Source organism: Chiloscyllium plagiosum, chromosome 7, assembly GCF_004010195.1.
Source record: "Chiloscyllium plagiosum isolate BGI_BamShark_2017 chromosome 7, ASM401019v2, whole genome shotgun sequence".
NCBI lineage: Eukaryota > Metazoa > Chordata > Chondrichthyes > Orectolobiformes > Hemiscylliidae > Chiloscyllium > Chiloscyllium plagiosum.
The window spans coordinates 100,035,290-100,050,385 of record NC_057716.1 but is presented as its reverse complement, the minus strand read 5'-3'; the positions used below and the strand labels follow the sequence as shown (position 1 = coordinate 100,050,385).

The window sequence follows — 15,096 nt, the reverse complement described above, 5'->3', positions numbered from 1 at the left end:
CTCCATTGACCTATTGTATTCTTTGCTACCTTCTCCCCAGCTTCCCCCCAACGCCCTCCCATTTATCTCTCCAATCTGGAGGCTTCCTGCCTCTATTCCTGGTGAAGGGTTTTTGCCCGAAACGTCGATTTTCCTGCTTCTCGGATGCTGCCTGACCTGCTGTGCTTTTCCAGCTCCACTCTGATCTAAACTATCAACCCAGAGACCCAGGTAATGGTCTGGGAGCCCAGGTTGGAATCCCATCACGGCAGATGGTGCAATTTGAATTCAATATATATCTAGAATTAAAAGTCTCTTGTTTTAAAAACTCCTCTAGTTTCCTTTAGGCAAAGAAACCACCAGCCTTACCCGGTCTGACCTACATGTGACTTCAAACCCACAGCCATGTGGTTGCCCTCTGGGTAATTAGGGATGGGCTATAAATGCTGGCCCAGTCAGTGATGCCCTCAACTCATGAGTGCATAAAAGAAAGGCTCTCTCTCAAGTCAGTCCTGCCATCCCCAGGAATCAGTTTGGTAAACTTTGGTGTGCTGCTTCTATCGTCAGAACATCCTCCCTCAGATAAGGTTGAATGGTTTGCTCCTGTTCTCATGTTCATGTCAAACACTTACCTCTAGTGGACAGGAGCTGTAGAGGCAAGAGATAGTGCAAGGTGGGGAATTTCAGGCATTCTTAGTTGCTCACCTTGACACAGCAGTAGATGGTGGAAACGAACAGTACACTGGCCAGGACCAAAAGGCAGGACAGGTAAAAACCGAGCATTAACATAGAGCTGCGAGCAGAGGGTGAGGGAGTGGGGGAAGAAAAGAAAGATATATATGTATATATTTATACATTAGGTTCCAAAATCATTCACACGATGCAGACATCACAGGCTGTGCCATTATAAAGTTAAAAATCACACAACACTAGGTTAAAGTCAAACAGGTTTAATTGGAAGCACACTAGCTTTCGGAGCGACGGTTCTTCATCAGGTGATGAAGGAGTGACACTCCGAAAGCTAGTGTGCTTCCAATTAAACCTGTTGGACTTTAACTGGTGTTGTGTGATTTTGAACTTTGTACACCCCAGTCCAACACCGGCATCTCCAATTCAAGTAAGTTCAACACATTTCATTCATTGAGACTAAATGAGAAATTTCCTTCAAGTAAAGGCAATGAAGCAGACTTACTGGGGCACTATGGTTATCTGAATACAGCAGATGAAGACGAAGACAAGACAGGAACAGGCTACATAGGCTCCAAATCGGTCATCCACCTCCTTTGAGTACTGCAATAAAGAAGACAATGATAATCAGTTGGATATACACTCATAGAAAACTACAGAGCAGCAGAAGGCCCCTTGGTCAACTGCGACTGAGCTGACTCTTGGAAAGAGTAGTCAAGCTAAGATATCCCTCACCCCATGGTTTTTGTTCATAGCCCTGGAAATTCCACATTTTCCAATATCTGTTGGTTACATTGTTATATTATTCATAAAAAAATAGGATCCAACTATCGTGAGAATGTACGTCCTGGAGACCACACTTCGCCGCTGCACTGTAGTCATGTCCTGGTCAGATAGCGATATGTAACTATACTCTCAATGAAGTTCCAGCATTTTGGTTGTGATTACTTGTAGCTAAAATGAACCACAAGACATAGCCATGCTTAGCTCCCTTTTAAAACTGTTTATTGATCTGCTTCGAGAAAGTGAGGTCTGCAGATGCTGGAGATCAGAGCTGAAAATGTGTTGCTGGAAAAGCGCAGCAGGTCAGGCAGCATCCAAGGAGCAGGAGAATCGTGTTTCGGGCATGAGCCCTTCTTCAGGAACCCTGCTCCTTGGATGCTGCCTGACCTGCTGCGCTTTTCCAGCAACACATTTTCAGTATTGATCTGCTTCAACTAGCTTTCAAATTTGAGAACTTTCCAGATCACAACTCACTGGGTGAAAATAGTTCTCCTCATCTCCACTCGAGATCCTTCATTAATGATTTTAAATTTATAAACCTACTCACCAGTTTAGATTCCCTACAGTGAGGAAACAGGCCCTTCAGCCCAACAAGTCCATACTGACCCTCCGAAGAGTAACCACCCAGACCCATTCCCCTCTGATTAATGCACCTAACACTATGGGCAATTTAGCATGTCCAATTCACCTGACCTGCACGTCTTTGGACTGCGGGAGGAAACCGGAGCACCCGGAGGAAACCCACGCAGACACGGGGAGAATGTACAAACTCCACACAGTCAGTTGCCCGAGGCTGGAATCGAACCTGGGACCCTGGTGCTGTGAGACCAGTGTTAACCACTGAGCCACTGTGCTGCCCTGTTAGAATAGTTTGCTTTTCCTCCAGTAAAACCTATTAAAGAACAAGGACAGCAGATACATGGAACACAACCACTTACAAGTACTGCACCATCCTGACTTGGAATTATATTACCATTTCTTCAGTGTCACCAGGTCAGAATCCTGAAACTCTCTCCAATAATAGCATTATGGGCGTACTTACAACAAATGGACTTCAGCAGTTCAAGAATGCAACTCATCATCACTTTCTCAAAAGCAACTGGTGATGGGTAATAATTATTGGCCAATCCAGTAATGCCCACACTGCATAAAAGAACAAAAACAAATTATCTTGAAAAACACGAGCAAGTGACCATTTAATATTCACTGTTCCAGGGAGTGCAGAAATTTTTCCAAAATGTTCTAATTTCTCCTCAGAGCTGAAGTCCATCATCCCAAATGATCTTAGTCTTTGCTACTGTCCAAACTCATACCTAGTCCCCTACCTGCCCTGTGCCCATTGACGACCTTTGACATCTGGTCAAGCAATAACTTCATTCCAAAATTCTCATCATTGTTTTCAAATTCCTCCATGGTCTCTCCACTGCCAATCTCTAGTACCCACAGTCTTCTGTGAGATCTTCAATCATTGTATTCTGAATTTCATTGCTGTACCAGTGGTGGTTATGCCTTCAGATTCCTCAGCCCAAGGGTTGGAATTCCCTCCCTACACTCTCCATCAAGCTGTTTTGGCCTTCCTCCATTATGACGCTCCTAGAAACCTACCCCTTTGACTGATCACCTGACCTAATATCTCCTTATGTGGCTCAATGTCATATTTCATTTGGCAATGTGAAGCATCCTGGTATGTATTAAGGTGTTACGTAAACATTGATTGTTGTTGTTATTAGATGAGAAGCCAGTTTTGGTACCAAGAGAAAGCTCACTCTGTGCCCCTGCCAAAATTTACAGGGTCAAGGGTCTCTAACCAGTGTCTGAATGGCAGCTGTCTGCCTTATTGGATACTCAGGAGACCAATTCCAGATGAAACATTCAAGGGACAGTTTGGTTGTGGTGGCAAATCTGGAAGAACCGAAGAGGGGTGGGGAGAGAGTTGGTGCTGCCAGGGAGGAGATACAGTCATAGTGATAGAGATGTATAGCACAGAAACAGACCCTTCGGTCCAACTCGTCCATGCTGACCAGATATTTGTCTGGTCGGCATGGATTTGTCCTTCCTGATCTACAACATGTCTCAGCAGATGGATTAGATAATATCTAAAATACTGGAACTGGAGGAGTCTTATTATGCAGCAGGGTGGTCCTATTATTAACCAAGAGGCCTAGCTTCGAGTCCTACCTGCTCCAGAGCTGTTTCATAACATTGCTGAATTGGTTGGTTATACAACGCTGGCAATGATTAGCCAGCCCATGGAAAGAGGAGAAATGAGTTAATGTTTCTTAGTTTTTACAAAAAGTCAACCATCTGTTTCTCTATCCACAGATGCTGCCTGGCCCACTGAATGTTTCCAGCATTTTCTGTTTCTCAGTCAAAGGTAAGTGACCACAAATGTGTGCTGGTACAATCGACAGTTACATCGCAAAGCCTTTTGGGAATCGCTCTGTAGTCACCTGTGGAAATTTTTAACAAAATTGCTATGTGGTCACCATTATATATGCCGGCATTTATTGCAGAGAGGGCAGTTAAGAATAAACCACATTGCTGTTGGTCTGGAGTCACGTGTTTCCTTCCCAAAAGGACATTAATGAACCAGGTAAATGACAATTGCCAGTAGTTACATGGTTACACTTAGGGCCCACTGTTATTCCAGAATTATTTTCTTGAATTCAAACTTTGCCATTGGCCATGGTAGGACTGAAACCCATGTCCCCAGAACATTAACCTTGGGTTCTGGATTACTGGTCCAGTGACGTTCACTGCACCACCACCATCTCCATTAAAGTTTGCGGAGGTTAGTGCTATGAAAATTTGTGCCACATGTGTAGTTCATATTACATCTACATCATCTTGGACTGTGTCAGATGATCGAATTAGCTTGTTTCTGGAATGATTTTATTGTTGTTTGACCATAGTTTGAGCAGAGTGGGTCTGTCCTCTCTAAAATTTTAAAGACTGAGTTATAACTCTCAGTGAGTTATAAAGACTTTGTAGTGGGTTTGATAGATTAGATGCTGACATCCCCAGGCCAGTAACTCTAGAAATAGGGGTCAGATCCATGTACGACTGCAATGAAGAAAAATTTTGTCACTCTAACAGTGGTGGATTTTTCGAAGTCTCTATCCGCAAAGGTGCTGGTGCTCAGTTGCTGAGTATATTCAAGAAGGAGACTGAGAAACTTTACATGCACCAAGGGCATCAAGAGAGAGGACATGAAGGTGGAGTTGTGGTTGATCACCCCTTATTGAAATGGCGAAGCAGTCCTACAGGACCATTTATTCCTGCCAGGATTTACCTTCTTCTCTAGCTCAGGTTTTCTGAACGTCAGTAGGAATTTCCGCACGTGCTCAGAACGTAGGCGATCAATGCTTCTTGCATCGATGGCTCGCCCAAGGAATTCATCCACTTCATCCTCAGGGTTCATGTTCTCTTGAGTGTTTCTGCTGAAGGAAGGAAGTCAAAAAGCAATTAGCAAACAATTCATTTCAAGTGTAAGTTAGCTCTTTCATCAGTAAAATATTTTAAAGATCGATCCCTTTCCTTAAACCTCTTTTGCTCTATATGCTGCCTGATTCCCCTGCGCTGGCACACCAATGTTGATGAACTATTTATTGACCTTGATCTGTTAACAGTTGTTCTTCTGTTGAGTGCACCATTCCTAAAAGGGTAATAACCAACATGCTAAGTATAAGGCATTATTCTCGACTTCTCTCATCCCTGAATCTGAAAAGATTAAAACAGTCTGTTTGTAACTTTGGCATCACACAAAACAAGCTTCTAACATCCTAGTTGTGCTGTCACTGAGACTCCCTGTTCCTAAACCTCTCTAAAATCACCTGACTCCATCCCTGTGTAAGCTTATCAGCTGCTGAAATCCTCATCCATGCCTCAGTTACCTCTAGATTTCAAAGCAATCCTGTTTGGTCCTCTATATTCTACTCTCTGCAAATATAATATCCTGGATGTAGGTTTGTTCACCAGAACCACCTGAGCCTCAACCTGAGCTACAAATCTTCTCAAAACTCACTTCTCAAAACTCTGAACTTGCTGCAAGTCCTGCTCCACTAATACCCCTGACTATTGTTTGTTGATCTGTAGTGACTCCTAGTTAACTGATACCTTGATTTTAACATTTTCATCCTTGACATCAGATCTCTTCATCACCTCGCCTTTCCTCATCTCTAAATTGACCTTTGAGGTCAGGATAACAGCAAAGCACTACAGATGCCGAAAATTTGAATTAAAAACAGAATGTCGGAGAAATTCAGCAAGTCTGGCAGCATCAGTGGAGAAAGAAAACAGAGTTAATGTGACATTTTTTTCAGAATTAAATTGCAACGTGGTTGCCTCTTAACGGCCCTCCAAAACAACTTTGCAAGCCAGTCAATTGAAACATTAAGAAGTCTCAAAATGTAAAAAGTTGAACTGGGCGGTTCACCAGGCATCAAGCCAGGCATTGGAAAAGGCAATTGCAAACACAGCTCTACTGACTCTGCAAAGTCCTTCTTACTGACGTCTGGGGGCTAGTGCCAAAGTTCAGAGAGCTAACTCACAGACAAATGTGTTGCTGGAAAAGCGCAGCAGGTCAGGCAGCATCAAAGGAGCAGGAGAATCGACGTTTCGGGCATAAGCCCTTCTTCAGTCATTCCTGAAGAAGGGTTTATTCCCGAAACGTCGATTCTCCAGCTCCTTTGATGCTGCCTGACCTGCTGCGCTTTTCCAGCAACACATTTTTCAGCTCTGATCCCCAGCATCTGCAGTCCTCACTTTCTCCTAACTCACAGACAAGTCAACGATAGCCCCTGACACAATCATACTCGTGAAACTGTGTCTTACAGGTAACGCCTCAAAGACACCAGCATTATGCTCTCTGGGCATGTTCTGTCTCACTGGCAGAATGTTGCAGCATTCACAACAATATTCAGCCAGAAGCGCTGAATAGATGATTCATCTTGGCCTCTTCCAGAGATGCCCAGCATCACAGGTGCCAGTCTTTAGCCAATTCGATTCATTCTATGTGATAGAAAAGAAATGGTTGAAGGCACTGGATATTGCAAAGGCTATGGCCTCTGCCAATGTTCCAGCAATAGCATTAAAGATGGGTGCTCCAGAACTTGCCGCACCCTTAACCAAGCTGTTCCAGCTGCAAAACTAGCATCTACCCAACAATGTGGAAAATTGCCCAGGTATGTCCTGTACAGAAAGAGCAGGAAAAATCCAACTCAGCTAATTACCACCCCATTAGTCTACCCTCAATCATTTGATCGAGACCCGGGGCGGCATGGTGGCTCAGTGGTTAGCACTGCTGCCTCACAGCACCAGGGTCCCTGGTTCGATTCCAGCCTCGAGCGACTATCTGTGTGGAGTTTGCACATTCTCCCCGTGTCTGCGTGGATTTCCTCTGGGTGCTCCGGTTTCCTCCCACAGTCCAAAAATGTGCAGGTCAGGTGAATTGGCCATGCTAAATTGCCCATAGTGTTAGGTGCATTAGTCAGAGGGAAATGGGTTTGGATGGGTTACTCTTTGGAGGGTTGGTGTGGACTGGTTGGGCTGAAGGGCCTGTTTCCACACTGTAGGTAATCTAATCTAATAAGTAAAGTGATGGGAGGTGTCATCAACAGTGCTGTCAAGCAGTACCAGCTCAGCAATAACACTGTTCAGTGACTCCCAGCTTGGGTTCCATCTGGGTCACTCAGCTCACTTCAGCCTTGGTTTAAACATGGCCACAGAGCTGAATTCCAGAGGTGAGGTGAAAGTGATTGACCTTGACATCAATGCCTCATTAGACCATGTGTGACATCAATGAGCCCTAGCAAAACTGAAGTCAATGGGAATCAGGGGGAAAACACTCCACTGGTTGGAGTCATCACCTGCTACACTGGAAAATGGACGTCAGCCATCTCAGTTCCAAGACATCTCCACAGGAGTTCCTGAGGGTAGTGTCCTCAGCCCAACCATCTTCACCTGCTTCATCAATGACTGTCTTCCTCTATCAAAGGTTAGAAGTGGTGATGATCACTGGTGACTGCACAATGTTCAGCACCATTCAAGACTGCTCAGATACTCAAGCAACCCAGCCCACATATAGCAAGGCCTGGAAAATATCTAGGTTTGGCTTGAAAAGTGGCAAGTAAAATTTGAGGTGCAGTGACTATCTCAAGAGCAACCAGGGGCAGGCCCAGCCAGCGATGCCCATATTTCCTGAATGAATAAAAAAAAATCGCTCCAACATTAGTTGCCTTGCCTTCAATTGCTTGGGCCCAAGGAATTCCCTTTCTATACTTGAACTTATTGTTCCTCCCTTATGACACTCTTTAATACAAAATTTATTCAATTAAACCTGACCTAATAGCTGCTCATGTCTGGTTTGATACTGTTTCGGTAAGCAGAACACTTTGCACAATATTGGCCATTTTCTACCAGTCCTTGAGGGACAGGCTGAGAGGTCAGGAGAGAGCGTGTAAAATTGTGAGGGCAAATGGACATTTCCTAATCAATCTGTTTAGCAACGTTCTTATACACTTTTGAAGCAGGTGGACCTGAATGCAGACTCTCCCAGCTCAGAGGCAGGGATAGTACCACTGAACTGCAACAACCCTGGTGTGGAGCACTGGGGAAGGTGGAGGATGACCTTCCTACACAGTGTGCCATTTATGTGGCCAATCAAGGTCCTCGCCGCACAGTGAGACAGCCTGCTAAGCCCTCTGAAGGGATGTGGCACTCCAATTCAGCAGGAGGGCTGACCTCACGGTAATAGCCAACCCCATTGTGGCAACAGTGCTGCCTGCCTTCAGAAACCCATTTCCCTGCCAAACTTTGGGGCCTGACTCATCAAAAAACACTTACCAAGTTGGGATCGTGTTTGGCCAGCAGTTACCGATGACTGTCCTTATGCTAAATAGCAGTGGAAACAAATACATTTATACATCTTTATATATTGAATAGCAGAAATGCACTCCTGGAGAGGTGAACTGAGAGTTAGGAAACTGGACGGATTTCGGAAATAGCTGGGAGCTTAACCAGGGAGAATGTAGAATAGGTATTCAGGCTGAAGGAGACCAAATGAACAGCAGGATATTCTTCATCTAAACAGATCCTGTGTTCTATTAAATGTGTCTATAAGTGTTTTGGAAAGTCGGTCTGCTATTCTTACTTGGCCTATATGGGCTTCAATCCTACACTGTCATAGTTGACTCTTAACTGTCCTGTGAATTAGCCAAGAAAGTCACTGAATCTTGTCAAACACCAACTGAACACTCTGTCTCCATGGCCAAGACCTCTCAGGACAGCTGGTGATGGATAGTAAATGGTGGACTTTTCAGTGTCAGCCTCATTCCAAGAATGAGTAAAAGTAAAAAAGCATTTATAACCTTCCTTTATTACTGTCTCCTCCACTCTTTAGTTCTGGTCAGTCTAATGAAGAGACTTCACCAATGTCACCAAGATAGGTAGGAAAGTAAATTGTCAAGCGGATGTAAAGAGCTCTAGATATGTTAAGTGAGTGAGCAAAACTTTGCCACATAGAGTAAACGTGGGAAAATGTGAACTGGTTTACTCTGGCAATAAGAATAAGGGTGGTATGTTTTTAAATTGCATGAGATTGCAGAACTTGGCAGATTTGGATACCTTGGTACATGAATCACAGAAAGTTAGCATGCAGTAAATGTTGGGATTTACTGGCAGCAGAATTCAGTATAAAGGATGGCATCAGAAAATCATTATGGTGCAGAAGGCGACCAATTAGCCCATCATGCCGGCACTATCTCTGTTATCTAATGTCAATCTCCTGCCTTTTTCCATACCGATGTGAAGTACCCATTAAGGACCTCATCCACTTGGTTCCATGCATAAATTTCCTCCTTTGTCCTTGAGTGGAATTACCCTTTCCTTAGCTACCCTCTTGTTCTTAACTTACATGCACAATGTCTTGAGATTCTTTTTAGTCTTTTTGCCAAGGACATTTTGTGGCCCCTTTAAGCTCTCCGAATTCCTTGTTGAAGTTCTTTCTTGCTTTCTTTATATTCCACAAAGGCCTAAACCTTGAATATGCTTCCTTTTCCTTTTTGACTAATCTTTCAATATCATTCATCATCCTGGGTTCCCAAACCTTGTTATCTTTATCTTTCATTCTGACAGGAACATATTGGTTCCCAACCTCTGATCAAGTGGCCTTTAAAGGATTCCTACATGTCTGAAGTATATTCATCCTTAAACAGTCACCCCCCAATCTAATTTTCCAGTTCCTCCCTAATACAGTTGTAATCAGTCTTCCCACAACTTAGCACTTTAATCTGAGGATCATCCATATCCTTATCCATAACTATCTTAAAACTTACAGAATTGTGATCTCCGTTCCCTAAATGCTCCCCCAAAGAAATATCCTTTATATTCCTTAAGGGCCTTCTCGGATTTCAGTTTCTTAAACCCAAAATATGCTTCTTTTTCTTTTTGGCTAAACTTTCAATAACTCTTGTCATCCAGAGTTCTTGAATCTTGCCATCTTTATCAGTTCAAAAAAATTCCACTCGACAGACTCCTGACATGAAGATTCCAAGTCAGAATAGATTTTCAATCAGCAAGGGTCAAGGGTTACAGGGCAGGCAGGAAAGTGGAGTTGAGAGCCACAATCAGATCAACTATGACGTTAGTGAATTACTGAGCAGGCCTGAGGGGCCAAATAGGTTATTATGGTTCCTAATTCCTCTGTGTCTTGTATGTTCTTTCTTTCCCAGTTCTGATGATGAATCTTGGGCTGAAATATCTATCCCACAGGATTCTGACGGATGTGCTGTGCAGTTCCAATACATTCCGTTTTTGTTGGAGAGTTTCAAAGGGTTTAATTGTCAAATTTTTCATCTGCATCCAGGTCTTGGTCTGGTAATTCTCAGCATATCGCTGCCTGGCAGGAACTTGTTTTGACAGCACCTCTGAACCCACAACCTCCACCACACAGCAGGACAAGAGCAGCAGATACATGGGAACACCACCACCTACAATTGCCTCTCCAAAACACTCACCATCCTGATGTGGAGACATATCGCCATTCTTTCACTGTTGCTGGGTCAAAATCCTGGAACTCCCTCCCTAAAAGCATTGTAGAGCTGCCGACAGCATATGGATTGCAATGGTTCAAGAAAGCATCTCATCATCACCTTCTGAAGGGCAATTTGGGATGGGCAATAAATACTGGCCAGTCAGCAACACCTATGTTGCACACATGAATGTAAAAAAAGTCACACACTATTCTAACTTGGGAGCTACACTGGAGTTCCTTCATCGCTGCTGATTCAAATCCCGTGATTCCCAACAAATTGCTACCTTCACCATAGGGACTGCAGCAGTTCAAGAAGGTCACTCACCATCATTTTCTTGAGGGCAGGATATTGGTTATCTTAGTTGGCTGGATGGCTGGTGAACAATGTCGATAGTGTGGGTTTAATTCCTATACCAACTGAGGTCGCTATGAAGGATCCATAATTCTTATCCTCACTGCTCACCTAAGGTGTTGTGACCCTTAAACCATGAGTTATCTCTCTCTGAGGCAGCAGTCCTTTGGGACAATGGTGACTTTACTTTTATCCTTGAGAGCAAGAGAAAGCTGCCATGTTAGTCCTCGTTCAGAGAATAATTCGGTAAAAATAATTATCTGTGGGATTTAACTTGGTTTTGAAGTTTATGGGATGAGAGTGTGCCAGCTCATATTGAACTTGCAGAGCGAATAAGGACAGTGTAAAGTACAAAGTAGATTATGTGGTGTGCTTACAGAATGGAAATGAAAGGTGACAGGATATTAGATTATGTATTTAGGTTTCTTTATTATTCAATTTGGGAATTTGAGAATTACACAGTACAAGTAAAAGAACTATAAGACTATAAGACAAAGGAGCAGATTTAGACCATTCAAATCCATTTGAATATATAACCTTCTGGCACAGAAGCAAGATTGTCATGGTTGGCAAAAGGAAATGCATAACGAGACAAATAAAGAGTATGTGCTTGACCCTCTCATACCTTGGGACAGTTCAGTGGACATGCATGTGAACAAATAATTTGGCATTCCACTATACCACTGAGAAAGGCAACAGATACGGCAAAATGAATATGGCTAAGACCTCTTATCAGGTAGTTAATCAGGTGAGGCTTCACCCTTACAATCTAAGCCTTTAAGAATGTTTTTCATAAGGAGTGGAAATCACTGGCTGGGCCAGTATTTATTGCCAATGTCTATTGCCTTTAGTGAAGAGCTATCTTTTTGAACTGCTGCAGTCCATGTGCTGTGGGTAGACCCATGTCCTTAGGTTGGGATTTCAGGAATTTGACCCATTTATGGCGATATATTTCAAGTCAGGATAGTGATTGGGGTGGAGGAGAACTTGCATTTCATATCTTTGCAATGTATTTTCTGCCCTTGTCCTTCTAGATGGAAGTGGTCATAAGTTAGGAAGGGTCTTTGGTGAATTTCTGTATTGCATCTTATAGATATCACACAGTGGTATCTGTGGTGGATGGTGTGGTCATTTGTGGATGTGGTGCCAATCAAGTGAACAGCTTTTTCTTGGAAGATGTCAATTTCCTGAGTGTTGTTAGAGCTGCACTCATCCAGGCAAGTGGGGAGTATTCCATGACTTGTGCCTTGTAGTTGATGGACAGACGTTGGGGAGACAGGATGTCAATTACTTACCGCTGTATCCCTAGCCTCTGACATTTACAAACAAGCCTGCATATGACTGAGACTTCTCATGAACTGGGTGACCCCTTGAGGCTCCACCCCTTATACCATAAGCATTTAACTACAACAAACAAGACTGCATATTACTGTGACCTCTCAGGGGTTAGTCGACCCAGTGAGGCTTCATCCCATACTACATAAGCCATTAAGAAATACAAGCAAGACTGCATGTGACTGAGACTTCTCATGAGCTGGTTGACATTGTAAGTGTAACTGCACAGCTTAAGAGTCCTAGTTTAGGATTCTCTTAAGGTTAACACTCTGATTTAGTTGGCAGTTACGTAGGCAAATGCAATCATTTCAAGAGGGCTTGAATGCAAAAGCAGAGGTGCACTGCTAAGGCTGCATGAGAGTTTGGTGAGACTGGATTTGGAACATTGTGGCACTGTGTCTAAGGAAGGATGTGTTGGTGTTGGAGGGAGTCCAGAGGAGGTTAGTACGAATGAAGGGCTTGTCATATAGGAGTGATTGAGCATTCTGGGTCTGTACTCGATAAGAGTTTGGAAGGATGAGGGAGGAATCTCATTGGAACTTACAGAATACTGAGAAGCCTGGACAGTGTGGAAGTGGAGAAGATATTTCCACTTGCAAGAGAGACTAGAACTTGAGGGCACAGCCTCAAGGGAAGGGACAACACATTAGAACTGAGATGAGGAAGAATTTCTTCAGCCAAAGGGTGATTAATCTGTGGAACTCATTGTTGCAGGCTGTGGAAGCCAAGTCATTGAGCGCACTTAAGACACAGACAGACAGCTTTTTGATTAGTAGGGTGATTAAGGGTTACAGGGAGAAAGCAGGAAAATGGGGTTTGAAAATCATATCAGTCGTGATTGAAAGGTGGAGAAACTCAAGGGGCTGGATGGCCTAATTCTGCTGCTATATCTTATAGTCTTGTGAAGAAATTTGTACTGATCAGAACTTGGAGGAAGAAGTCTACCCACCAGTTACACGCCTCATGGATATGTTGGTTTTGTGAACACATGCTCTATCTTCTTCTGCCTACCACATTTGTCTATGGATATAATTCCAGTGATCTGGGAACTTAATGAGTATTTATGACATGTTAAGTAATGCAAAATAGGTTCCCAAATATGAAGACTGGGAAAGCTGGCCCACCTGTAGGATCCCAAGAACAGAATAGCAAAACCTTAAGGTTTGCTATGAGGAAATTCAGCTCAAGAAGCTTGACACCATCCAGAATAAAGCCACTCACTATACCACCTACAAAAATTCACCACAGATTCTTAAACAGAACCTTCCAAATCCACAACCACTACCCTCTGGAACGCAGCAGATACATTATCTGAAGTTTCCCTCCAAGCCACTCACCATTCTGATTTAGAAATATATCACCATTCCCTCTGTGTAGGCCAAACTTCTGGTACTCTCTCCAGAATAGCATTGTGGTTCTATCTACAGCACAAGTCTACAGTGATTCAAGAAGGAATCTGACCACTACATTCTCAAAGGCAAACAGGGACGCGCAATAAATGGTGGCCCAGGTAGCAATGCTCACACCCCACAGTGATTTTTAAAATAATTCAATCTTAACTACTTGCCTAATTAAGTTTCTCTTGCCTGCCGTTTGAAAATGTCCAGGTGACCCCAGAAAATTTCACCCTCTGCACAAATATTGCCTGACCTGCTGAATATTTCCAGCATTGTCTGCTTTTATTTCTCAGCAGTGGCAACTTCAATAACCACTCTCCTATACTTACATGGAACCCTATACCACATAAACCTACGCTTAATATAAATCCTACATAATAATGCAGAATATTTTACTCTCTCTATGTAACATTCCAGGACATATGCCCTGTGAATAGAAATCAGGCATGTTAAAAATAAAAGCTTACATTTATGTCATGCCTTTCACAACCTCAGGTTATCCTAAAACTTCAAATGCCAATCAAGTACTTTTTTGAAATTGGGCAGCACGGTGGCTCAGTGGTTAGCATTGCTGCCTCACAGCGCCAGGGACCTCAATTTGATTCCACCCTCGAATAACTATCTGTTTGGAGTTTGCACATTCTCCCCATGTCTGTGTGGGTTTCCTCCGGATGCTCTGGTTTCCTCCCACAATCCAAAGATGTGCAGGTCGGGTGGATTGGTCATGCTAAATTGCCCATAGTGTCGACGGATGTGTAGGCTAGAAGGTTAGCCATGGGAAATGCAGGGTTACAGGGATAGCGTAGGGGGAATGGATCTGGATGGGATGCTGGTCAGAGGGTTGCTGTGGACTTGATGGGCTAAACGGCCTGCTTCCACACTGCAGGGCTTCTATGAAGTGCAGTCACTGTTAAAATGCAGCCAATTTGCAATAAGCAGTGTTCCTTCAACAACTGTGGGTTGATAAGTAGACAATCCATTTTTCAGTGATGTTAATTGAGGGACGATTAACCATCTTAACTAGCCATCATCTATCTGGTTCACATGACCCAGCCAGGAGATTCACCGCTAACCCAAATAGGTCAACCTACTAGGAATCCCTTCTTTCTGAGGGACCTCCACATTCAGCACCCTCTTTAGCTAAGTCATATCTAATATTCATCTGAGGCAGTGAGGTGATAACACTTCAGCCTCTCTCCTTGTTTGGGTTCTCTGTGCTTCGTTGCTATAAGGAGGATGCTGAGAACACAAGACTGATACATATAGAGCTCTGCATATTTGGTTAATTTGCTATCGGCCTGCCCTCTCAACCTAGATGTGAATGCTATGGTCTTGGCAATCCTGATGCTGACAAGCAACAGGATGCTGGTAATTAGTGATACAGGGACATACATCAGAGCAAGCTTGTCATAAGCACAATTCTGGATTAGTGGTGCTGGAAGAGCACAGCAGTTCAGGCAGCATCCGAGGAGCAGTAAAATCGACATTTCAGGCAAAAGCCCTTCATCAGGAATAAAGGCAGAGAGCCTGAA

General features: G+C 43.5%; 1 protein-coding gene across 1 annotated transcript in view; it reads right to left on the bottom strand.

Moving 5' to 3' along the window:
• adcy5 (adenylate cyclase 5) overlaps positions 1–15,096 on the bottom strand; it is a 401,945-nt gene that overhangs the window by 67,978 nt on the left and 318,871 nt on the right. Inside the window, exons 10-12 of the mRNA XM_043694258.1 lie at positions 4,742–4,889; positions 1,172–1,269; positions 685–772 (exon numbers count right to left, since the gene is read on the bottom strand). Of these exons, the coding sequence (XP_043550193.1) occupies positions 685–772; positions 1,172–1,269; positions 4,742–4,889 (334 nt within the window). The remainder of the gene's footprint in view (positions 1–684; positions 773–1,171; positions 1,270–4,741; positions 4,890–15,096) is intronic.